Source organism: Rattus norvegicus, chromosome 13 (assembly GCF_021556685.1).
Source record: "Rattus norvegicus strain SHRSP/BbbUtx chromosome 13, alternate assembly SHRSP_T2T, whole genome shotgun sequence".
Classification (NCBI taxonomy): Eukaryota; Metazoa; Chordata; class Mammalia; order Rodentia; family Muridae; genus Rattus; species Rattus norvegicus.
In genome coordinates this window covers 80419512-80445772 of record NC_141546.1, presented here as the reverse complement: position 1 = coordinate 80445772, position 26261 = coordinate 80419512, and the positions used below count along the sequence as shown (strand labels likewise).

The window sequence follows — 26261 nt, the reverse complement described above, 5'->3', positions numbered from 1 at the left end:
TTTATATGGGCGGAGCCCCACAGGTCAAGCAAACAGCCAGCGACGGTGAAGGCAGTTGTGCAAGGTTAAAGCAAGCCAGATAGTGATGCTCACTGACTTACTGGAAAGGAATCCAGGCATCGGTTCCTAGGTTTGGTCCAGAAGGGTCTATGGGAACCTGGGCATGCTGGCTATGCAGAGAGAACAATAACAGATCATGGAAAAACAACGGTCCTTACTGCAATCTTTGTTCTCATTCATAATTATTAGAAAGGATTGTCCAGAATATTAACTCTCATCAAGAATTTGTTCTTTTGAACATCCTGAAGGGTTACGTTGCCTGATACAATTTTATCCCACGATGGGAGACTCAAGACTGTCTGAAGCCATTGATCTCCTGTCAACTCGGGGGCTGAGTACCACCATTCCTGAGAGAAAGAGAGAGAACAAAGGCCTCGTCAGTGCTTCAGCCTGTGGAAGACGAACCTGATCCCAGCAATGCTAATGTGTCTTTCAGCCTATTTTGGTTTGGGATAAGATCTCGCTATGCAGCCCTGGCTGGGCTAACCTTTAAGTTAGGCTGATCCTCCTGTCTCTGAGTCTGGAGGGCTAGAATTATAGGCTTGTGCTGCCACACATGGCTCTGGCTCCTCTGAGCTTTTAAAAACAGGGAGATCCACAGACAAAAATGAAATTTTTCTTTATTCTTTTTGCTTCTTCTCTCCTTCCTTCCTTCCTTCCTTCCTTCTTTTTTTTTATTTTTACTTTCTTTCTTTCTTTTTTTTTCTTTTTTTTTATTATTATTATTATCTTGAGTATTTCTTATATACATTTCAAGTGTTATTCCCTTTCCCGGTTTCCAGACAGACATCACCCTCCCCCCTCCCCTTCCTTGTGGGTGTTCCCCTCCCAAACCTCCCCCCATTGCCACCCTCCCCGCATAGTCTAGTTCACTGGGGGTTCAGTCTTAGCAGGACCCAGGGCTTCCCCTTCCACTGGTGCTCTTACTAGGATATTCATTGCTACCTATGGGGACAGAGTCCAGGGTCAGTCCATGTATAGTCTTTAGGTAGTGGCTTAGTCCCTGGAAGCTCTGGTTGCTTGACATTGTTGTACTTTTGGGGTCTCGAGCACCTTCAAGCTCTTCCAGTTCTTTCTCTGATTCCTTCAACGGGGGACCTATTCTCAGTTCAGTGGTTTGCTGCTGGCATTCGCCTCTGTATTTGCTGTATTCTGGCTGTGTCTCTCAGGAGCGATCTACATCCGGCTCCTGTCGGTCTGCACTTCTTTGCTTCATCCATCTTGTCTAATTGGGTGGCTGTATATGTATGGGCCACCTGTGGGGCAGGCTCTGAATGGGTGTTCCTTCAGTCTCTGTTTTAATCTTTGCCTCTCCCTTCCCTGCCAAGGGTATTCTTTTTCCTCATTTAAAGAAGGAGTGAAGCATTCACATTTTGATCATCCGTCTTGAGTTTCCTTTGTTCTAGGGATCTAGGGTAATTCAAGCATTTGGGCTAATAGCCACTTATCAATGAGTGCATACCATGTATGTCTTTCTGTGAGTGGGTTAGCTCACTCAGGATGATATTTTCCAGTTCCAACCATTTGCCTACGAATTTCATAAACTCGTTGTTTTTGATAGCTGAGTAATATTCCATTGTGTAGATGTACCACATTTTCTGTATCCATTCCTCTGTTGAAGGGCATCTGGGTTCTTTCCAGTTTCTGGCTATTATAAATAAGGCTGCGATGAACATAGTGGAGCACGTGTCTCTTTTATATGTTGAGGCATCTTTTGGGTATATGCCCAAGAGAGGTATGGCTGGATCCTCAGGCAGTTCAATGTCCAATTTTCTGAGGAACCTCCAGACTGATTTCCAGAATGGTTTTACCAGTCTGCAATCCCACCAACAATGGAGGAGTGTTCCTCTTTCTCCACATCCTCGCCAGCATCTGCTGTCACCTGAGTTTTTGATCTTAGCCATTCTCACTGGTGTGAGGTGAAATCTCAGGGTTGTTTTGATTTGCATTTCCCTTATGACTAAAGATGTTGAACATTTCTTTAGGTGTTTCTCAGCCATTCGGCATTCCTCAGCTGTGAATTCTTTGTTCAGCTCTGAACCCCATTTTTTAATAGGGTTATTTGTTTCCCTGCGGTCTAACTTCTTGAGTTCTTTGTATATTTTGGATATAAGGCCTCTATCTGTTATAGGATTGGTAAAGATCTTTTCCCAATCTGTTGGTTGTCGTTTTGTCCTAACCACAGTGTCCTTTGCCTTACAGAAGCTTTGCAGTTTTATGAGATCCCATTTGTCGATTCTTGATCTTAGAGCATAAGCCATTGGTGTTTTGTTCAGGAAATTTTTTCCAGTGCCCATGTGTTCCAGATGCTTCCCTAGTTTTTCTTCTATTAGTTTGAGTGTGTCTGGTTTGATGTGGAGGTCCTTGATCCACTTGGACTTAAGCTTTGTACAGGGTGATAAGCATGGATCGATCTGCATTCTTCTACATGTTGCCCTCCAGTTGAACCAGCACCATTTGCTGAAAATGCTATCTTTTTTCCATTGGATGGTTTTGGCTCCTTTGTCAAAAATCAAGTGACCATAGGTGTGTGGGTTCATTTCTGGGTCTTCAATTCTATTCCATTGGTCTATCTGTCTGTCTCTGTACCAATACCATGCAGTTTTTATCACTATTGCTCTGTAATACTGCTTGAGTTCAGGGATAGTGATTCCCCCTGAAGTCCTCTTATTGTGGAGGATAGCTTTAGCTATCCTGGGTTTTTTGTTATTCCAGATGAATTTGCAAATTGTTCTGTCTAACTCTTTGAAGAATTGGATTGGTATTTTGATGGGGATTGCATTGAATCTGTAGATTGCTTTTGGTAAAATGGCCATTTTTACTATATTAATCCTGCCAATCCATGAGCATGGGAGATCTTTCCATCTTCTGAGGTCTTCTTCAATTTCTTTCCTCAGTGTCTTGAAGTTCTTATTGTACAGATCTTTTACTTGCTTGGTTAAAGTCACACCGAGGTACTTTATATTATTTGGGTCTATTATGAAGGGTGTCGTTTCCCTAATTTCTTTCTCGGCTTGTTTCTCTTTTGTATAGAGGAAGGCAACTGATTTATTTGAGTTAATTTTATACCCAGCCACTTTGCTGAAGTTGTTTATCAGCTTTAGTAGTTCTCTGGTGGAACTTTTGGGATCACTTAAATATACTATCATGTCGTCTGCAAATAGTGATATTTTGACCTCTTCTTTTCCGATCTGTATCCCCTTGATCTCCTTTTGTTGTCTGATTGCTCTGGCTAGAACTTCAAGAACTATATTGAATAAGTAGGGAGAGAGTGGGCAGCCTTGTCTAGTCCCTGATTTTAGTGGGATTGCTTCAAGTTTCTCTCCATTTAGTTTAATGTTAGCAACTGGTTTGCTGTATATGGCTTTTACTATGTTTAGGTATGGGCCTTGAATACCTATTCTTTCCAGGACTTTTATCATGAAGGGGTGTTGAATTTTGTCAAATGCTTTCTCAGCATCTAATGAAATGATCATGTGGTTCTGTTCTTTCAGTTTGTTTATATGATGGATCACGTTGATGGTTTTCCTTATATTAAACCATCCCTGCATGCCTGGGATGAAGCCTACTTGATCATGGTGGATGATTGTTTTGATGTGCTCTTGAATTCGGTTTGCCAGAATTTTATTGAGTATTTTTGCGTCGATATTCATAAGGGAAATTGGTCTGAAGTTCTCTTTCTTTGTTGGGTCTTTGTGTGGTTTAGGTATAAGAGTAATTGTGGCTTCATAGAAGGAATTCGGTAGGGCTCCATCTGTTTCAATTTTGTGGAATAGTTTGGATAATATTGGTATAAGGTCTTCTATGAAGGTTTGATAGAATTCTGCACTAAACCCGTCTGGACCTGGGCTCTTTTTGTTTGGGAGACCTTTAATGACTGCTTCTATTTCCTTAGGAGTTATGGGGTTGTTTAACTGGTTTATCTGTTCCTGATTTAACTTCGATACCTGGTATCTGTCTAGGAAATTGTCCATTTCCTGAAGATTTTCAAGTTTTGTTGAATATAGGTTTTTATAGTAAGATCTGATGATTTTTTGAATTTCCTCTGAATCTGTAGTTATGTCTCCCTTTTCATTTCTGATTTTGTTAATTTGGACGCACTCTCTGTGTCCTCTCGTTAGTCTGGCTAAGGGTTTATCTATCTTGTTGATTTTCTCAAAGAACCAACTTTTGGTTCTGTTGATTCTTTCTATGGTCCTTTTTGTTTCTACTTGGTTGATTTCAGCTCTGAGTTTGATTATTTCTTGCCTTCTACTCCTCCTGGGTGTATTTGCTTCTTTTTGTTCTAGAGCTTTTAGGTGTGCTGTCAAGCTGCTGACATATGCTCTTTCCTGTTTCTTTCTGCAGGCACTCAGCGCTATGAGTTTTCCTCTTAGCACAGCTTTCATTGTGTCCCATAAGTTTGGGTATGTTGTACCTTCATTTTCATTAAATTCTAAAAAGTTTTTAATTTCTTTCTTTATTTCTTCCTTGACCAGGTTATCATTGAGTAGAGCATTGTTCAATTTCCACGTATATGTGGGCATTCGTCCCTTATTGTTATTGAAGACCAGTTTTAGGCCGTGGTGGTCCGATAGCATGCATGGGATTATTTCTATCTTTCTGTACCTGTTGAGGCCCATTTTTTGACCAATTATATGGTCAATTTTGGAGAAAGTACCATGAGGAGCTGAGAAGAAGGTATATCCTTTTGCTTTAGGATAGAATGTTCTATAAATATCCGTTAAGTCCATTTGGCTCATGACTTCTCTTAGTCTGTCTACATCTCTGTTTAATTTCTGTTTCCATGATCTGTCCATTGATGAGAGTGGGGTGTTGAAATCTCCCACTATTATTGTGTGAGGTGCAATGTGTGTTTTGAGCTTTAGTAAGGTTTCTTTTACATATGTAGGTGCCCTTTTATTTGGGGCATAGATATTTAGGATTGAGAGTTCATCTTGGTGGATTTTTCCTTTGATGAATATGAAGTGTCCTTCCTTATCTTTTTTGATGACTTTTAGTTGAAAATTGATTTTATTTGATATTAGAATGGCTACTCCAGCTTGCTTCTTCTGACCATTTGCTTGGAAAATTGTTTTCCAGCCTTTCACTCTGAGGTAATGTCTGTCTTTGTCTCTGAGGTGTGTTTCCTGTAGGCAGCAGAATGCAGGGTCCTCGTTGCGTATCCAGTTTGTTAATCTATGTCTTTTTTATTGGGGAGTTGAGGCCATTGATATTGAGAGATATTAAGGAATAGTGATTATTGCTTCCCGTTATATTCATATTTGGAAGTGAGGTTATGTTTGTGTGCTTTCATTCTCTTTGTTTTGTTGCTAAGATGATTAGTTTCTTGCTTCTAGGGTATAGCTTGCCTCCTTATGTTGGGCTTTACCCTTTATTATCCTTTGTAGTGCTGGACTTGTAGAAAGATATTGTGTAAATTTGGTTTTGTCATGGAATATCTTGGTTTCTCCATCTATGTTAATTGAGAGTTTTGCAGGATACAGTAACCTGGGCTGGCATTTGTGTTCTCTTAGGGTCTGTATGACATCTGTCCAGGATCTTCTGGCCTTCATAGTTTCTGGCGAAAAGTCTGGTGTGATTCTGATAGGTCTGCCTTTATATGTTACTTGACCTTTTTCCCTTACTGCTTTTAATATTCTTTCTTTATTTTGTGCGTTTGGTGTTTTGACAATTATGTGACGGGAGGTGTTTCTTTTCTGGTCCAATCTATTTGGAGTTCTGTAGGCTTCTTGTATGCCTATGGGTATCTCTTTTTTTAGGTTAGGGAAGTTTTCTTCTATGATTTTGTTGAAGATATTTACTGGTCCTTTGAGCTGGGAGTCTTCACTCTCTTCTATACCTATTATCCTTAGGTTTGATCTTCTCATTGAGTCCTGGATTTCCTGTATGTTTTGGACCAGTAGCTTTTTCTGCTTTACATTATCTTTGACAGTTGAGTCAATGATTTCTATGGAATCTTCTGCTCCTGAGATTCTCTCTTCCATCTCTTGAATTCTGTTGGTGAAGCTTGTATCTACAGCTCCTTGTCTTTTCTTTTGATTTTCTATGTCCAGGGTTGTTTCCATGTGTTCTTTCTTGATTGCTTCTATTTCCATTTTTAATTCCTTCAACTGTTTGATTGTGTTTTCCTGGAATTCTTTCAGGGATTTTTGCGATTCCTCTCTGTAGGCTTCTACTTGTTCTCTAAGGGAGTTCTTTATGTCTTTCTTGAAGTCCTCCGGCATCATGATCAAATATGATTTTGAAACTAGGTCTTGCTTTTCTGGTGTGTTTGGATATTCCGTGTTTGCTTTGGTGGGAGAATTGGGCTCCGATGATGCCATGTAGTCTTGGTTTCTGTTGCTTGGGTTCCTGCGCTTGCCTCTCGCCATCAGATTATCTCTAGTGTTACTTTGTTCTGCTATTTCTGACAGTGGCTAGACTGTCCTATAACCTGTGTGTCAGGAGTGCTGTAGACCTGTTTTCCTGTTTTCTTTCAGCCAGTTATGGGGACAGAGTGTTCTGCTTTCGGGCGTGTAGTTTTTCCTCTCTACAGGTCTTCAGCTGTTCCTGTGGGCCTGTGTCTTGAGTTCACCAGGCAGGTTTCTTGCAGGGGAAAAGTTGGTCCTACCTGTGGTTCCAAGGCTCAAGTTTGCTCGTGGGGTACTGCCTAAGTCCTCTCCGCTGTGGCAGCAACCGGGAAAATCTGTGCCGCTCCTTCCGGGAGCCTCCGTGCACCAGGGTTTCAGATGACGTTTGGTGTTTTCCTCTGGCGCCTGGATGTGCACAGAGTGCAGTCTCTTCTGGTTTCCCAGGCGTGTCCGCCTGTCTGAAGGTTCAGCTCTCCCTCCCACGGGATTTGGGTGCAGAGAACTGTTTATCCGGTCTGTTTCCTTCAGGTTCCGGCAGTGTCTCAGACGCAGGGGTCCTGCCGCTCCCGGGCCCTCCCCTATGGGAACCCAGAGGCCTTATACAGTTGCCTCTTGGGCCAGGGATGTGGGCAGGGGTGGGCAGTGTTGGTGGTCTCCTCCGCTCTGCAGCCTCAGGAGTGCCCACTTGATCAGGCGGTGAGGTCTCTCTCCCACGGGGTTTGGGAGCAGAGAGCTGCTGCGGTCCGGGATCCGCCGGTCCCTTCCTTCCTTCTTTATTCCTCTCTTTCTTTCTTCCCTTCTTCCTTTCTTTCTTTTTTTCTTTGTTTTGTTTTATGAGATGGTTCCATGCAGCCAAATCTGACCTTGAATTTTCTGTGTAGCTGAGGATGACCTTGAACTCCTGACCCTCCTGACTCCACCTCCCAAGTGTTGGAATAACAGACAACAAATGACAGAAATAATTTTCGTTTTCCAAATTAGAACTCAGATGCATCTTCAAACAAGCATGCATAACTGCACAGCCAGTCTCTCCTAGCGCTCTGCTGAGCCTGCAGTTCCCCTCTGAGGTGCTCGTGTGGGGAGTGAGAGCATGGGGTGGGGTGGGGCACTTGGAACACAGATGGGGAGTGGAGGGGACCAGAGAGATGGGGAGACTGTGCTAAGGGGGCTCGAATTGGGGAGTTCTCTGGAAAAAAAACCTGAAAGCTAAGAAGAAACCCATAAACCTGAGCTGTGGATGCAGACCTCGTTTTGGTAGAGCCAGTGATGGAGTGATGGTTACTGTGTTTGGAGCGTGTGCACACTCCCTACCATCCGCACCTTGGAGCCCCACCCTTAAGGGGATAGTATTGAAAGTCAGGGCTTTTTGGGGTTAGATTCTGAGGGCTTTGGGATTTATGTCCTAATACATAAAAGCACAGGAGAACAACCCCCCACCCAATTCTATGGACAGGCAAAAAGGAGAGAGAATAGAAAGACAGGGGAAATTGGAAAGGAAGGAGCCTCTTATGCCAGAGCATCAGTTCTCAATCAGTGGGTAGAGACCTCTTTTAGGGGTCAAGTTACCTTTTTACAAGAGTCACCCAAGACCATTAGAAAACACAGATATTTACATTATGACTTATAACAGAAGCAAAATTACAGTTATGAAGTAGCAACAGAAATAATTTTATGATTGGGGGTCACCACAACATGAGGAGCTGTATTAAAGGATCACAGTGTTAGGAAGGTTGAGAACCGCTGCTCTAGAGTCTGGCTGAAGTTAAAAATGCCTACTCAATCAACAAAATGACATAGGAAAGCTATGTCTTTCCTACATAAAGACAAGTTTTCCTTCCCACGGAGGTATCTTAAGTATGAATGCTAAACTAGTCATCCATGCTGAAGAGCCTCGAGTAGCTTTGAATATGGCTTTGCTCCTTCTGTGAAGCTGCAGTTTTCTGGAAACATCAGAAAAAAGACCATAAACTTCATTTGCAGGAAGAAAGAAAGAAAGAAAGAAAGAAAGAAAGAAAGAAAGAAAGCAAGCAAAGGTCTTAATTTCCTTGCATAGTCCTGGTGACAGATGGTGTCTCGTACAAGCCAATATACCTCCAGGAACCACCTTTTGACAATGCAATTTCAGAAGCTACCAGAACCGTACAGCATGAAAAGCTCACACGATGTTTTGTGTGTTACATTTTCCTAAGCACTCTTTTTTTTTTTTTTTTTTTTTTTGGTTCTTTTTTTCGGAGCTGGGGACCGAACCCAGGGCCTTGCGCTTCCTAGGCAAGCGCTCTACCACTGAGCTAAATTCCCAACCCCTTCCTAAGCACTCTTAATACCTGTACTTAAATCTATGTTTAAATCTCTGTTTCTATGTCTCTATGTCTCTCTCTTTTTCTGTCTGTCTCTGTCTTTGAGACAGAGTTTCTCTGTGTAACCCTGGCTATCCTGAAACTAATTCTGTAGACCAGGCTGGCCTCAACTTCAGAGACCCTCCTGCCTCTGCCTCTGGAATTCTGTGATTAAAGGCGTGTGCCACCACCGCCTGACTGAGCCTCAAAGTCTTTCCAGCAGCTATAGAAGAATCCTAGCTTCATTTGAGTGGAGGTCTCTGAAGGGATTTCCTCAGGCAACAGGTGGCAGAGTGGGACTGTGTCTCTGGCTCCTGCTCCTTCTGCCACTGATAGGGACACAGCCAGAGGTACCATCAATGAGGAACTCATCTTCATCAGATACTGAATTCTAGCACCATGGTCTTAAACTCACCAGCCTGCAAAACTGTGAACAGTAAACTTCTAAGTGACACAGGATGAGGTATTTTGTGATGGCAGCACAAGTGAACTAAGACAATGACCTCTGATGCTTCCTAAAGCTCCACTGACAAGTGGGAAGGGTGAGCCCTGCCCCCATCTCTCTCTCTCTCTCTCTGACTCTCTCTCTCTCTCTCTCTCTCACCTGCTGGCTGAGGGTACATACCTTACTCATGCTCAGCCAACATTTCTCCAGCAAATTCCCCTGTGTCTCAGAGAGCTCCAAGGCTGTGTTTAGGAAGAAGTCACAACTGTGCCCGTCTCCCATCAGTATACAGACATAGGCCATCAAATGGTAGAGCCTGGGGTAGAAGACGGGGCCAGTGGTATTTTGAGCCACAAGGGTCTCTAAGGCCTAGAGAAAACAAACAACAAATAAAACTAGAGGCTGGAGATGGAGATGGCTCTGATGGTCAAGAGCTTGTCAACAGGAGTTCAGTTCCTAAAACCAACATTTAAAAATTATGGCAAGGGGATGGAGGGATGGCCCAGCGGTTAAGAGCACTGACTGAGCTTCCAGAGGTCCTGAGTTCAATTCCCAGCAACAACGTGGTGGCTCTCAACCATCTGTAATGGGATCTGATGCTATCCTCTGTGTCTGAAGACAGCAAGAGTGTACTCACATACATCAAATAAATAAACCTTTAAAAAATAATTTTAAAAAAAATCTTGAAGTTGGAGGATCTTGACTATTATAGAAAGGGAAGGAATCGCATGTAAAAATCTTTTTTAAAAATCTCTTTATAAAACAACATCATGATGGGAAGTCATTGAGAATTCTATTTGACAGCAAATCTCAGCAAATGGGAACACATGGACACACGCAGGAAACACTGAGCAGTGCTAACACACCCTCTCTACGTAGTACAGCTACAATTTGTGTTTTTGGGGTTTTTTTTGTTTTTCTTTTTTTCGGAGCTGGGGATTGAACCCAGGGCCTTGCGCTTGCTAGGCAAGCGCTCTACCACTAAGCTAAATCCCCAACCCCGTGTTTTTTTCTTTTTAATTAAAACTTTTATTACATTGTGTGAGTGTGTGTGTGTGTGTGTGTGCGTGTGTGTGTGTGCGTGTGTGTGTATGTGTGTGTGTATGTGTGCATGTGTGGTCACACGTGCTACAACATAGGTGTAGACGTCAAAGAATGACTTTCAGGACTTGGTTTTCTACTTCTGCTATGTAGGTCTTGTGGATCAAACGTAAGCACCTTTACCTGCTAAGCCATCTCTCCAGCCCCCACCCCCCTTTTTTTTCTAACTTTTTAGGAGGGTTGTCTTAAAAATAAAGCTTTTAGCATAAACATGTACAAAGTCTGTGATGAGAAGACAGTTATGCAGGAGGGTAGATAGGAAGCTGCTGGAGGAGGGATTGTGCTGCAAACCAGGAAGCAGGCCTCACCTTGAGTAGCTCCACCCCACTGTCCTGAGCATTCTCGGCCTGCTCTTCTATTTGCTTCTGAAGATGGAGGACTTGCCCTTCCATATACCTAGAAATTCCTTCGTAGTAAAGGACCGTTGGGGTTCTTCGAGTCACTAAAGTCTTCGCTCTATTGGAAAATTTGTAAAAGTTGTCCCATTCCTGAAGTCTGGCGTACCTGCAGCGCCAGAGAGGACAATGTAAAATCAGAATGGCTCTCCGGATGGGCTGGTTTGCTGACAGATCTCTGTGGATGGCAACTTTCAGTCCCTTGGATCTCTACTTCTACCCAGTGTCTGAAACATCAAGGATGTTAGGTGACATGGACCTGGGAAAGGATGGAATCCTATGACTGCAGAGGGACAGAGAGCCCGCAGGAGCACACATCGAGTGCTGGGTTATCCTTGGACTCTAGGAAGTGAGATAGGTCCCACATTTCAGGCTTGAAGAAGCTGTCCCAGTTGCAAAGAGAGGTGGGCCAGCAGTTCTCAGCACGACCTGCAGACAAGCCAGTGTCACCTGGGTCCTCTTTAATTTTAGGTACCATCAGCTTATTATAAAAGGGAAGTATTAAAATTAGTTACACGGTGAGAGAGTTCAGAAAGTGATGGAATGGCCAGCTTCATGTGACACTGTTTCAGTTGTGATTTCAGTCCACAGACTTTCCAAGAATGTCACCATCTCTAACTAAGAAGTAATCCTTGCCATGGTGCCTCCATGTTCTGGGAGGAGAGCTTTGTCTCCAGCTTTCACATGGACTGCTTGAATCTCCCCACAGTTTTCCTTTTGCACCTCATCCCACAACACTGTTACTGCAATACTTTTCCTGGAGACTTTCTGGAAGCATAACCCCACCCTCTGGGTGCCCCACAGTCTCGGCAGCACCCCTTTCAGGGGCTTTCTCTAAAAATATTCTCTGGCGCCTTTAAGCTGTATCAGATGTAAACTATGAATATCTGTTCTTTTTTTTTTTTTTTCGGAGCTGGGGACGGAACCCAGGGCCTTGCGCTTGCTAGGCAAACGCTCTACCACTGAGCTAAATCCCCAACCCCCTGTTCTTTCTTTTAAAGAATGTAACTGAACTCTTCTTCGGCATCTAACTCTTTCCCTCTAGACTCTAAATGATATGTAACACATTGTTACCAGACAGCTATGCAGGAGTAAAGTCCCAGGAGGAGTCCGCTTTGGAACTTGAGGATTCTGTTGTCTTCATTGTGGTGTATGAATTCCAAACATTCTTCAAATGTTCTGTAAATGAAGCCTAAAAAGGAAACAGTGATTTTGCTGCAGCATGGTGTGGGGTTGGGGTGTGTGTGTGTGTGGGTCTTTCTGGCCTTTAGCTGGCAACAGAACTTCCCACTACCTAGTAATACCTGGTTGCTTTAGATATTCAAAGGGTCCTGTGGGCTGTAACAATCACATTGCTGCCTTGGCCTGTGTTTACAGGATCTTAGGTAGACTGTGGAGTCTTACAGGTGGGTACATGACCCAATTCCATAGAAGAGACCAAACGCCATCAGATTAATCCAATCTTTCCTGCTCAACTACAAGTCCTGGTAGTTCAGGAACCTTCAGTTTTTCACCTACAGTTCCCTTATTAGTAACGATGTATGTCTCTCCTTGGTTAACCATGAGTGGAGAAAGAACCCCTAGTTGGTCCCTCTGGTTTAACATAACAGCCATCTACTCAATCCTATTTAAAGGTTGTCAGGAAAGAACTTGTTTTTTGTATATACGAGTGAGGATTCTTAAAACTAAGCCGTTGTTTGCACTGGCTGATTAGAACTTCAATAATGTGGAGAAGCTGGGATACTGCACGATAACTTGAATGCGAATTATCTTGGACTATCTTTAGCTCCCTAAATAGTCATTCCTTGCTCACTTCTGTGTTGGGCCCACCACTCTGTGACTGACACATTAAAAACTTTCTAGAATGTTTTTAACTTAGCAGACCCCTAGCTTCTACCAACTTGATCTAAAAGCTGAGTGTGTCGGCAGACAGCATTGGAAGCCTAGAGCTGAGATCTGTCCACTTTGCCGTAAGTTCTCTCTGATGTTCCCACCTATATGTTTGAAAAGCACCTTGATTGATGACTTTCTTTGTAATGTTATTATGAAAGAGCTCAAGGAGTTGGTTCTATGCTGGGGGTGTGGAACTGTGTTCCTGAACCACTGTCACCCACATCTGGCTCCAGAAGAGACACTTTCTTATCCTTTTTGAGGTGAGAGCTGTGTTTTTGTGTTGCCATCCCCATCAGTGATTAACTCTCATTATCAATGGACCAGCCCTTGTAGGCGTGTAAAAGCTTTAACATAGCAATACACACTGTCATTGATAATGTTCATGTTGGAGAATCATGCAACCAAGTTACAAAAGAAGATCTCATAAAGTTTTAGGTAGATTTACAGTTTTGTGTTGGACCATGTGCTGGTTAGTTTTCTGTCACCTTCAGATAAGCTAGTGACATCTAGGAAGAGGGAGGGAACCTCAGTTGAGAATATGCATCCATAGGGTTGGCCTATAGGAAATGATGTGGCACGTCCCAGCCCGTTGGATACACCCTGGGTAGGTGATCCTGGGTTGTGGCTGAGTAAGCCACAAGAGCAAGCCAGTAAGGGGCACTCCTCCGTGGTCTCTGCTTCAGTTAGTGTCTTCAAGTTCCTGTCTTGAGCTCCTGTCCTGACTGTAGCCTGCAAGGTGAATTATGTCCTCTCCTCTCCAGGTTGCTATTGGTCATTGTGTTTTATCACGGTAACAGAGGCCAAACAAGGACAGACCAGGGTCTTGGCTATGAAGCCTGCAGATTATGTTATGATAAGCATGCTTATCAACATGAAGTTTCTAAGCGTATCCTGTAAATATTAAGGATTAAATAATCCCAGTAAAAGGCACACTGTAAAACAGTGCCAGTGACTACCACTCATTCAGAAGTTGATCTGGGGCTGGAGAGACGGCTCAGTGGTTAAGAGCACTGACTGCTCTTCCAGAGGTCCTGAGTTCAATTCCCAGCAACCACAAGGTGGCTCATTACCATCTGTAATGGGATCTGATGCCCTCTTCTGGTGTGTCTGAAGACAGCTAGCATGTACTCACATACATTAAATAAATAAATCTTTTTTTTTTTTTTTAAAGAAATTGATCGGACAGCTCAGACCTACAAGCGTCCTCCAGATTTAATTTTTCTTTGTCACTGCTCCTCCAGCCCTGAGACAAGTTCTCACTATGTAGCCCTGGTGTCCTGGAACTTGCTATATAGAGCAGGATGGTCTTGACTCACAGAGATCTGCCTCTACCTCCCACGTGCTGGGATTAAAGGTGTGCATCAACACATCAGACATCCGCTGCTTCCTTACAGTTCCGGTGATTGCTAACCAGCTCCTTGAATCATTCTCTGCATCCCTGACCGCCAACTCTCTCTCTCTCTCTCTCTCTCTCTCTCTCTCTCTCTCTCTCTCTCTCTCTCTCTCTCCATCCCTTAATGCTAACCAGTTCAAAGTCAAAGCCCAAAGCCCAAGCCCCGAGGGCTGCCTCATCACTCCAGTGTGGAGATCCACCCTGATTTCTTTTCATTCCCCAAGTTAGAATAAATCCCATGCTTACCAGAATAAAGCATGATGTCCAAGCAGACGAAATAGAAAAATGCCTTGCTGAAGATGTGCTCCTCTGTTACAGAAAGGTCCCACAACCATCCCAGCACCTGGACCAAATGCTTGTATCTGTGGAACAGAAGTGGGGAGGTTGGAAGGAGTGAGAGGGCGGGATGGAGTTCAGTTCTGGTCTCGTTAGTCTTGGACATGAACCAAATACAGTTCTTAAAATAGCCTTCAAATCTTCCCTTGCCCAGAACCGGAACCTAAGTCTCCAACTGGGTCCTCACCCTCTACTGTTCTTATAGGCCTCCTCCATATCCGGGGGACTAGGGTCCGGCCAGTGTAGTGTGGCCTAGTCTTCATTGCTGTTCATTTGCGCGTGCGCAATGCCCCCCCCCCCTTTACCTGTCAGAGATGGCGGCCGGATTCCCACAATAATCTTGATTGGCTGCCCCCGGCCAGAGGCAACCAGAATACAAAAGAACTCCAGTAAGAGAATTAACAGGGAAAAGGTGACGTCGATAGTTATCTATGTTACATCCAGGGAGGAATAAGCCAGAACCCCACAGGCAGCTTCCCGTTCTAACTAGCTTTGATTACCAGCCCAACAGCCTAGAGCCATCTGAGAGAAAAGCTTCCTGATTGAGGGGCTGGCTGTGTCTGTGGGCATTGTCTTGGTTATTAGTCATTGCTGGGAGGCTCGGCCTTCTGCCGGAGGCACCATTTCTGCTTCTGAGAGCTAGCTTAATCCCGTCCTGGAGAGGGAAGCAAAGGAGAAGCCAGCAAGAAGCTGCGTGGTTTCCGCTCAGGTCCCTGCGCAAGTTCCTCTTCCTGAATTTCCTCAAAGATGTACTATGACCTGGAAGTGTCAACGCCACCATCCCTCCCCTCCCCACTTTCAGGCAGAGTGCTCCATCACAGCAACCGGGAAGGAAAGTAGAATCTGAACTCTGGAAAATGCTTTAGGACAAATACCTGCTCTTCAAGAAAAGAGGTTTACTCAGTCTGCAGAGAACCATATGGTATTTGTTGGGATTCCGGAGAAGTGACCACATCTTGTGAGCTCGGGAGCCTGGGGAGAAAGCAATCGTGGTGCGTTTGGGGGGTATTACAAGTGACTTTATGCTTTTTCTAGCCTCGCCAGCCCTTACCTAATTCAATGGCCAAGTCCAGATGACCGGTTAAGAACTTGATATGGCCCAGTGCGTCGGCTGCATAGGCCATGATTTCAAAGGCTTCGCCTTTCAGGGGGAGGTTCAAGAGCTGCTCCATGACCAGGATTTCATATTTGAACCACACGCCCTCGTATCCAGCCAGATGGCGGTACAGGGAAAAGTCCAGGAAAGCCTTGATGATCTACAAAGGCAGCAAAAGAGAGAGGAGGAGGGAGACTGAGGAAGAACCCCAACACGAAAGACTCTGAGCCTACCAGGAAACTTTGTCAAACTTGGAGCAATGCCATGGACTTAGGTGCAGAAATCAAACTAGGTGTCTGCTACCCTACTTACTGGGCTTTCCAGGAGAGGCTCTGTAGCCACTCTTGTGTACAGTTTTTAAATGAAACATATGTGGAGAAACGGCTGCATTGTACAAGATGGGGTGGGTGCAATCAAGTCTACACGGCAGGCTCTTACGTTTAAGGTGGAAAAGAGAGAAATAACCTTTCTTTTTTTTTTTCCCCGGAGCTGGGGACCGAACCCAGGGCCTTGTGCTTCCTAGGTAAGGGCTCTACCACTGAGCTAAATCCCCAGCCCCAGAAATAACCTTTCTTATGCACTGCTTTTGTCGTGTAGAAAAAAGAAGAAAAACTGGTTTGGTTAGTTTGTTTGCTAAAGACTAATTTAAAACATAATTGGAGACTTAAGAGAAGGTACTGACCCTCCAAGCAAATCTTTAAAATGAGAAAGTTGCTTTGGAATATAAATGATTAGAGAAGAGCAAGGAGAAAAGAATTACTTCTAGGGGTTGGGGATTTAGCTCAGTGGTAGAGCGCTTGCCTAGCAAGCACAAGGCCCTGGGTTCGGTCCTCAGCTCCGGAAAAAAAACAAAAGAACTACTTCTGAACAATCAACACACACACACACACACACACACACACACACCATGAACAACATGTTTTGAAAAATACAGACAGGAGAATAGACTGACAATAGATTCTCTAGCAGTCCAAGTATTTTATGTTGGAGGTGACTGTACAGGGGAGGTTCTATAAATTCCGTCAAAGGCCAAGTCCCTGGGTACTTATTAAATCCTAACGTTCTCAGGGGCTGGGGATTTAGCTCAGTGGTAGAGCGCTTACCTAGGAAGCACAAGGCCCTGGGTTCGGTCCCCAGCTCCGAAAAAAAAGAACCAAAAAAAAAAAAAAAAAAAAAAAAAAAAAAAAAAAAAAATCCTAACGTTCTCCTTAGCAAATTCCTTTCCTGGTGTGAACATGCATGGCCGAGAGAAAAATCTGCAGCTGCAATAGTCTCGCATATAAGAGGCCTCTGACTTCTTATATGTGGACCAAGAGAAACAGAATCTGACTGTTTCTTCTTATGGGGCAAATAGAGAGCTCGCAGAGGTTGTGTGGCTTGTCGGCGGTTACGCTGAGGAGGGCTGGGGTCTGGACGCTACTCTCTGGGTTCTCATCTGGTCTTCTGTTAACTTCAGTGGTCCCTGGATTGATTCCATCTTTGGAAACACCCATCCTTTTAGCTTCTTCAACTCCCGTTCTCCTAGCATATGGCCGAGTTTTGCAGGAGGTGGCACAACCCCTCAGTGAAGATGAGGCAAGCGTCTCGTTACCAGGGAAGGCCTGATGACACACACCTGTAATTCCAGCTCTCAAGAGCCTGACCTAGGAGGATGACTGCAAGATGGGGGCCAGCCTGAGCTACAGAGTGAGGTCTGTCTCCAACAAACAAACAAACAAACATGAATCTTCCTCAAACAAGGCATGCAAACAGTGAATCTATAAAGAAAACAATTAAGATATTTACAAAAACTTAATATAAGGCCACACTTCTCATTGTGTTTTACTGTTGTTTGGGGGAATTGCAAGATTTCTTTCTTTTTTTTTTTTTTTTTTTTTTTTTTGGTTCTTTTTTTTTGGAGCTGGGGACCGAACCCAGGGCCTTGCGCTTCCTAGGCAAGCACTCTACCACTGAGCTAAATCCCTAACCCCAATTGCAAGATTTCTTAATGAAAATGTTAATTATGTTAGTATATCTTTATTACTGTTGCTTTAAAGGATTTTGTTTCTTTCTCACTATGAGTCTTATCATATCAATTGCAACCCACAAGAGCAAAACCTGTTTGACTTTTCAGTGATTTCCAACAGTGGGGTCATTTGGGGCTGAAACATGAAATCTGGCAAAATCACTCAGTCAGAGAGGCCTTCTGCTACAACCGTTTGATTTTCCAGTTTCCCTTGGCATTGGCTAGGATGGTTGTTGTTGTTTTTCTGAATGAGATCCAGCAATGAGAGCTGTGTGGCCTCCTACCTGGAAATTGTTTTGAGTTTCTAACGAGGTGTTCATCTGCATTATTGCTGCCAGACGACCATAGTACTTGTAGTGGAAAAAGAAGTTCAAGCTATAGATCTTCCACAGCAGGGAGAAGCAGGACGACTGCAGGAAAAGTTGGGCCAGCTTCTTCCTGACACAGGGAAGGTTCCATCACCACCAGGCTCATGCGCTTAGACCCCCCCCCCCCCCATGTCCTCCTGTTGTCCTTCCCAGAACCCTTACCAATTTACTTTTTATATATAAGTATACATCAGATCTCATTACAGATGCTTGTGAGCCACCATGGGGTTGCTGGGATTTGAACTCAGGACCTTTGGACGAGCAGTCAGTGCTCTTAACCACTGAGCCATCTCTCTAGCCCGGCCATGGGTGATCTTGTAGAGCACTTAAGTATGTTACATTGAATTAGATCTTAACCTGTCTGAACTTCACCTTCTGTATAAAATGAGGTCAAGCCATCCCCTCCTTTCTTATGGACTCAAATTGATGAATGGTCCCCACGCATCTTTAGCTGGCTTCGCTTAATCAATGATGCCTGACAAGGGCAAGTGTTTTATCTGAACTATGTTATGGGGATAGACAGATGGCTTAGCTGTTAAGAGCGCTTGTTGCAGAGGACCCAAGTTCAATTCTCAGCACCCATATGATGGCTCACAACCAACTTAAATATAGTCGCAGGGGATCTGACCCCCTAGTGGGCACCAGACGTGCACATGGTTCACAGACATATATGTAGGAAAGAGAAACATTCATATGCATAAAATTAAGTTAAAAAGGAACCCATGTCATCACAAAATAATTATCCTGGTCTCCATTTTACAAGTCAGAAGGTGTGCTTCATGAAAACAAAGCAGGTTACTTCCAAATATTCATGTGCTGTCTTTCTGCCTCTGCCTCCCAAGAGCTGACATTACAGACACGTGCTACCAACTCCATTACTACTTTCTTTAGAAATGTTCATTTTATTTACTTATTTGTTCTCTGTGCTTTGTAAACAGGGGTGATGCTCACACCTTATGCATATGCATAAGAGTATATCAGATCCCTCAGAACTGGCGGTAGCAAACATTTTCGGGATGCTTGCTACAGTGGTTTGAACGAGAATGTCCCTCACAGGCTGTGCCACCTAAGTACTTGGTCCCCTGTTAGTGGCATGGCTGGGGGAGGAACAGAAGGTGTGGCCTTACTGGAGAAAGTATGTAGCCGGGAGCTGGCTTTGGTGCCATATTGAGTTTGCTCATTCTGTTTCCTGCTTATGGTTCAAAAGGTGAGCTTTCAGCTGGTCCTGCCACCTTGGCTCATGCCTATTGCGGTGCTCCCCAATATATGGTTTATTATGTGTGTACTAGGAACCAAACTCTGATCTTACCATTGTTCAGTAAGCATCCTTAACTGCTGAGGCATTAAGGGACAGCTGACTTTGTTTTTCTTTTTAGTTAAACAACGACTGTCATCGTGTCCTTAGTGAGAGGTCAACTTGGTTTTGCTTGTTTGTTTTTTTATTTGTTCTTCCTCAATAATCTTGTGAATTGTGCATTATAAATTGTTTCCACTGCTCCAAGAGTTGACTGACCCTAAAACGTTGCCTAGTATGTTAACTGTCTGACCATAAACCTATACAACATGTACCTTTCCCATGATCATAAAAATAACTACGAAATTCTACTTCTGTAGACGCTTGTTATACAAGGGTCCTCTCGCTTCTGATCTAGGCTGATTCATTCTCCCACCGAGGAAGACTGTAAGTTTAGCCTGGCTGTAAATAAGATTTTTACCTTGCAATGTCTTGGTGTTAGCTCCTGGTTTTCGACAACATAACAGTATCTTTCCGGCCCTTCAATCATCACTTTTTTTCTTTTTTTTTTTTCTTTTTTTCGGAGCTGAGGACCGAACCCAGGGCCTTGCACTTACTAGGCAAGCGTTCTACTGAGCTAAATCCCCAACCCCAATCATCGCTTTTTTTATAGTTCATTTATAGACCAAGTCAGAGCTACATTTTAAACTAATGACTATCCCTAATGTAACCCTTATCAAATTCATAGGTGAGTAGAGAAACCCATTCTTTGGCAGATGTCCTCCAGACCTGCTAGTTTTCTTTGAGGTAAGAATAATGCTTAGTAATGCATGGGAGGGGGCTTGGGGCTGAGGCTCTGAGGAACATGGCATCAGTTCTGATATCTGACTCTGGATCCACAGGAGAACCACTGTACGAGTAATTGATACTCACTTTGCAAAGGAATCCCATGTTTTGCCATATGAATGTCTTTGATGAAAGCTACTTGTGTAGTGCCCAGGCCCTGACCAGGAAGCCCTTATTGTATCTGCCTCCACCCCTCCCAACAAAAGATCAGACCAGACAGGAATTTTTGAGCTATTGGAGCACCAGCTGTAAGGACAGACTCGTACTGTGTAGAAGTCTTTGTTGTCTGGGAATGGGAATGAGATGCTCAGTTTGCCCTAGCTCCTTCTCTTACCCTGGCAGCGAGCCCTCCTGGGTATGCTGGTTCATGAAGTGGGAGAGTCTGTTTTTCTCAATGTGCATTTGGAAAGTCAGGGAGAGTAGATTGCAGGGAAACATTCTGTTGAGAAGCTTCAGTGCTTTTCTCAGCATTTTCTTGGCGAGCACCATCTGTCCCATATTAAAACAGATCTAAGGGAGATGAGGCGGGAGAGGGGAAAGCAACAATTCTTGACTTGGTGGGTTCCAACAGTAAGTTTTGGGAGAATACTTATCTAGAAAGCTGGTTGGTGGCTCGGGAATAAAGTTCTCATGGGTTTTGGCATAATATTCAAAAGGAATGTTTATCGGGTGCCTGCTGCCTGAGGAAGGCTGGGTTTGACATTGAGCACCATATTTACTCGTGCTCACAAAGACATCCCATAAAGATGTCAGCCTAGGTCGGTAGGCAGGATCTTGCTGCTGACAAGTTATGGTGAGAAACTATTGAGTCTAGTAGCTTGGGTTCGAGAATCTTGGACAGGAATCTGTGGCGGTGGAGGAGGAGCAGATAGAATATATACAGATGGCTTCCACTCCTTCCGTGGACTCCAGCTCCGAGATGACACCTTTCCACCGTCAATGGTTTCTTACCTCACCTTTGAGACTATAAAACGTAGCATATTCAAAGGTCTGACTCCAAGAATCTTCATTTGTCAGAGATTTCAACAGCCTTTCCCCTTCGCCCAAATACATGTATGCCTGCAAGCAACCGGCAAAGAAAACAGAGAGGTGGTGAGTTACAACACAGAGGGCTTCCTGCCCCAGATACTCCTGAAGCAAGGGAGGCAGGAGCCACCCGGATTCCGTGTCATCCCTGATGTGGTCCCGTTGATTATAGTGCATCTCCAAACAAGACAGAGGCTGGGAGGGCAGCTCAACATCACGCTCACCTCTGTCTGCTAGACGTAGCAATCCCTTCTTTTTGTTTCACTCTATGCATGTCGTTACTTCAATTCAAGGGGCATGATGCATGGAAACCTATGGGTTTTCTGGAGAAGTGTTAACCAGGGCTCTGTTGGTCTCAAGCCTGTCTATGTGAAGGCTTAGCCAAACTGCATGGAGGCAAAAGTGTGTGAGCCTCTGAGGGGTACGGGACTGAAATCAAACTCATGTCGTCCAGGAAACCTAGAGGTAGTCTGTGCTCTCAAGTACAACAGGACAGCAAGGCATAAACCACTCAGGAGGACAAGGACGAAAATGAAGGATTTATATTAGGAGTGAATCAATCCAAAGCACTTGCGTGTAAGTCTATTTTCCTCTCTCCCAGCCAAGTAGACAATTTCAACAGTGGCACTATATTATTAGTTAATGAAAGGTTTGCTCTGTAGCCTCGACTGGTCTTGAACTTGGTATACAGCTTGGGCTGACGGCAAGCTTGTGATTATCCTGCTTCAGCTTTCCAAGTGTACCACCATGCCTGGCTTGGTTAATGAATCAATTATTAATTACATTTTTTAAAAGACAGGGTCTTATGCATCTTATGTGGCCATAAACTTGCCATATAGCCAAACCTGGCCTTGACTAGATCCTGATAGTCTGCCTACCTCCCAAGTGCTGGCATCCCAGGCTGGCACATATCACCACGCCAAGAATGATGCATAATGACTGTGCTGGTTTGAATAGAAATGGCCCCCATAGGCTCATAGATTTGAATGCTCGGTCATTAGGGAGTTGTACTGTTAGGAGGTGTGGCCATGTTGGAGTAGGTATGGCCTTACTGGAGGAGGTCTGTAACTGGGGGGTGGGCTTTGGAGTTTCAGAAGCTCAAGACAAGCCCAGTGGCTCTCCCTGCGGCCTGTGGATCGGGATGTAGAATTCTTGGCTCCTCCTTGGGCACCACGTCTGCCTGTGTACCACAGTGCTTCTTACCGTAATGACAATGGACTAAACCTCTGAGCCTGTAAGCAAATCTCAGTTGAGTGCTTTCCTTTATAGGACTTGCTGTGGTCATGGAGTCTCTTCACAGCAAAGGAACAGCGACTGTACTTGAAACTGCTCTAACTCTCTTATCTCAATCTCAGATCACTTCCCTTCTCAGCGATGGGATTGTCTAAGGAAGGGGGTGCTGGGAGGTCAGCCGGAAGTAATGTAAAAGCACACGGGAGCTGGAGCTGGCTGTGTGTCTGAGTCTTAGACGGAGGAGGAGGAGCGGCGCGCGATGACAGCTTACGTTATAGTTGTCTCCCAGGATGAGATAGGCAGATGCAAGTTCTAGGAAGTAGTACAAGGCTTTGTTGTTTTCTTCTAAGGCTACGAAATGCTGGGCCAGAGGCAAGATGACAATCTGGAGCAGCTCCTCACAATGGCACGATTCTAGAGGGATGACATCATCCTGAGACGTCCTCATCTTTATGATAACATTGTCAAAGAAATGCAAGATTTTTTCCCTTGTTTCTGTGATGCTGTTTAAATATAGGAAGGAATAAATAAAAATAAGCAGGAGATCAAGAAACTACAGGCAAGGTACAGATTTTGATGCAAAATCATCTTTGAAAACCAACAAAATCCAGTGTCACTCTCACAGACATGGTGCTCTCTTCGTGCACCATGAAGCCCCTGCCATTTCTCCTCTGTTGCTAAGAGGCCCAAAGAGTTGATTGACCCAGAAGTAATGAACCCAAGGGTGATTTTATAACAATTGCTTCTGCTCTATCTAAAAAGGCACACGTGCAAGCCCGGCAGTGGTGGTGAATGCCTTTAATCCCAGCACTTAAAAGGTAAAGCTAGGTGGATCTCTATGAGTTTGAGGCCATCTGGTCTTCAGAACAAGTTCTAGGACAACCAAGGCTACACAGAGAAACTCTGTTCCAGGGGAGAAACAAAGCAAAACCCAACGACAACAATGATGACCACCACTTGTGTGCATACCTGATGTTCTCGGGGAATTTGAATTTCCTGGGGATCTCTGATTTAGAAAAGATGACCTCGTCTTCAGCTAGAAAATAATTGAGCAAATGAGACATTTGCCATCCACCAAAGGCTCTTATTCCCTTTTCCCAGTCAGGGACCACATTTCTCACCCCCCGCCCTCCCTGGGGCCACCTCAGCTTAGAGAAAGCTACATGGTTCTTTTCTCAGATAAAACCAGATCCTAAGTGATGGATGACACTTCTGAAGGAGATGGCTTTCTACCCTGCTCTTTCCTTAGACGGGAAAGCAGTGAGTTCTGAATGGCCAAAGGAAAGCAAAACATTAACCAGGAGGAGCCTGCTGAATCTGCAACTGTCTGCTGGGCCACTTGTCAACAATTTCAGTGGATTATTACAGAAGCAGGAAAAGAAATTCCCATTCCACTGTGTTGACAATGCTGTCCTTTGTTCTAGTTGATAACATTATCCTGACCCATTTAACACACAGTAATTAAAATAATAGCTTAATAATCACGAAGAGGGAACATTAACGTGTAATGAAGAAACAGAAATGTAAAGACATGTACACACATGCACACACATATGTAGTTGCTTTGCTTGAGATGGGGTCTCATGTTACCCAGACTGGCCTTGAGCTCAATATGTAGCCAGGGATAACCTTAAATTTTTAATCCTTCTGCCTTCACCTCCCAAGAATTAGGATTGCAAGAATGCAGTGCTAAGATTCGAACGCAGGGCTTTGTATATGCTAGGTAAGGACTCTTCTGACTCCACAAACGTGATTTAGGAAATACAGATATTCTAATCAGGTACTCCCCAGGCTAACTTTAGGGGATAATAGTCCTGAATTAGACATCTTATCTAATGAGACTTCAGTAGGTTAGATGGTCCCGTGGGGAGGCCAGACTTCTGATGGGGAAAGCAGTCCATCTCAGAGCATTTGCTAATGGCTGATGTGGGATTGCACCCTAGCTCTTTGGTTAATGGTTACTAAGTGTAACTTCATAGATTTGTTTTGAGACAGAGTTTTACTATGTAACCCAGGCTATCCCTGAGCTCTGTAGCCTAGGCTAGCCTTCTATTCTCCATCCTCTTGCCTCAGCCTCCACACAACTGAAGAGATCTTTTAGTTCCCAGAAAGGCAACCTGAAGGTTCTGTGCTCTTTCCCTTACGGAATAACTCTTGTGGCCGTCAGCCCACGTGCAGAGCTCTGCCACACTCTGAGCACAGTGCAGAAGAACTCTACCTCTTGCATGGGTCAATCCTCAGCTCTTTCCTTTGTAATGTTTGCAGCTCGCCTGATACCTCACATTAGATGGCAGCAGGCAGCATTCGCTGTGCCTTATTTCTTGGTGCAGATTTTAATGCCAAGGGCATCCCACACAGATACTAACAGTTCTGGTGTTGGTTTTCTCCGAGACAAGGTCTCTTGTAGCTCAGACTCATTTTTCACTTCCTATCTAACCAGGGATGACCTCAAACTCCCAATCCTCTGGCCCCATCTTCCAAGTGTTGGAATTACAAGCATGGACAACATTCTTAGTTTCATCACAAAATGCTTAGTTTTGTTTTTTTTTAAACATTTTTTAAAGATTTTATTTATTGTATATGAGTACACTGTAGCTGTCTTCAGACACACCAGAAGAGGGCATCAGATCCCATTACAGATGGTTGTGAGCCAGAATGTGGTTGCTGGGATTTGAACTCAGGACCTCAGGAAGAGCAGTCGGTGCTCTTAACCACTGAGCCATCTCTCCAGCCCAAAATGCTTAGTTTTGTAACCATAATAAATATTTTTCGATTTTGAAAAACAAAATGTCATGCCAAAGCGAATAACTGATAGTGGCCAGCACTCGGCAACAGCCATGAACATTTCTCTGACACCTTACTTGCCCTGGTGGGATGAGGTTTACACCACTGATGTCCCATCTTCCCTCAGCCCTTGGAGGACTTAACTTTAAGGTCCTAGACTTAAAGTACCTAATGGTTCCTCTTCTTTCACACTTATTTATTTATGTGAATGGATGTATGCGCCACAATGTACATGAAGAGGTCAGAGGATAACATGTGTGTGGGCAGTGGTTCATTTTTTCTACCACCTGGGTCCCAGGGATCAAACTCAGTTGTTGGGTTTGATGACAATCACCTCTGCCTTCTGATCAATCTTGGAATACCAAATCAATCTCTCCCCCACCCCCGAAAAATGGGAGGCAAGGCTGGGTATGATTGCAGATGACTGTAATCCCACCACTCAGAAGCATCACTCAGAGGTTCAAGGCTAGCCTGATCTAAGTAGTGAGTTCCAGGCTAGCAGGGCTGTACAATGAGACCCTGTCTCAGAAATGAGAGACGAGGACTGTGAGACACAGAACTGAAGGGGAAAGAGAGTTAACTGAAACCAAAGATGTATATATGAAAAAGCCATATGGAAACCTACTATTTTGTTAGGTAATTGTTTTTTAATGATTTATTTATTTTTATTTATGTGCATTGGTGTTTTGCCTGCATTTTCGTCCAGGTGAGATTGTTGGATTCCCTAGAACTTGAATTATACATAGTTGTAAGCTGCCTTGTGGGTGCTGGGGATTGAACTGGGTCCTCTGGAAGAGCAGTCAGTGCTCTTAACCATGGTGCCATCTCTTCAGCCCATAAACTAATTGTTAATAAAAAGAAGAGAGTTTGAAAGGAAGTACTCATATGGATGGAAAATGTTGCTTCTACTATTCAGTGTGTTAAACAGAAATGCCAGTACCAGGTGTGGGATACCTCCTTATGTCAGCAAGGACCCAGAGCCCTACCCCCACCCCCCAAAAAAGAAAAAAAAACCCACAGGCTATTTCCATTGGTCTTGATTGCCCATCAGAAATAGATGATTAGACCATATTGCTGATGACATCACACAGTTTGAAGGACACATAACAAAGCTGGAACCAAGCTGGAAACCTCCACCCTGTTGGCTACCTAAGGACGTTGTGGTGGTTGGAATATGGTTGGGCCAGGGAGTGGCACTATTAGGAGGTGTGGCCTTGTTGGAGTGGGTGTGGACTTCTTGGAGGAAGTGTGCCTTTGTGGGGGTGTGCTTTGAGATCTTCCTCCTAGCTGCCTGTGGACAGTCTGCTCCTGGCATCCTTGGGATGAAGATGTGGAACTCTCAGCTCCTCCAGCACCA

At 44.1% G+C, this 26261-nt stretch overlaps 1 protein-coding gene across 12 annotated transcripts in view; it reads right to left on the bottom strand.

Moving 5' to 3' along the window:
* Nucleotides 1-210: 210 nt before the first annotated feature.
* The window catches only part of Adcy10 (adenylate cyclase 10), an 88680-nt gene continuing 62629 nt past the window's right edge, over nt 211-26261 (bottom strand). For 11 of the 12 annotated variants that reach the window (XM_087581528.1, XM_087581531.1, XM_087581536.1 and 8 more), the window contains 12 exons: nt 23090-23156; nt 22392-22623; nt 20813-20920; nt 20196-20371; nt 17698-17851; nt 15364-15568; nt 15188-15284; nt 14223-14338; nt 11765-11882; nt 10604-10799; nt 9375-9563; nt 211-407 (listed from right to left, as the gene is read on the bottom strand). In XM_087581528.1, the coding sequence (XP_087437654.1) occupies nt 246-407; nt 9375-9563; nt 10604-10799; nt 11765-11882; nt 14223-14338; nt 15188-15284; nt 15364-15568; nt 17698-17851; nt 20196-20371; nt 20813-20920; nt 22392-22623; nt 23090-23156 (1820 nt within the window). In that variant the 3' untranslated portion in view covers nt 211-245. 12 annotated transcript variants of the gene reach the window in all.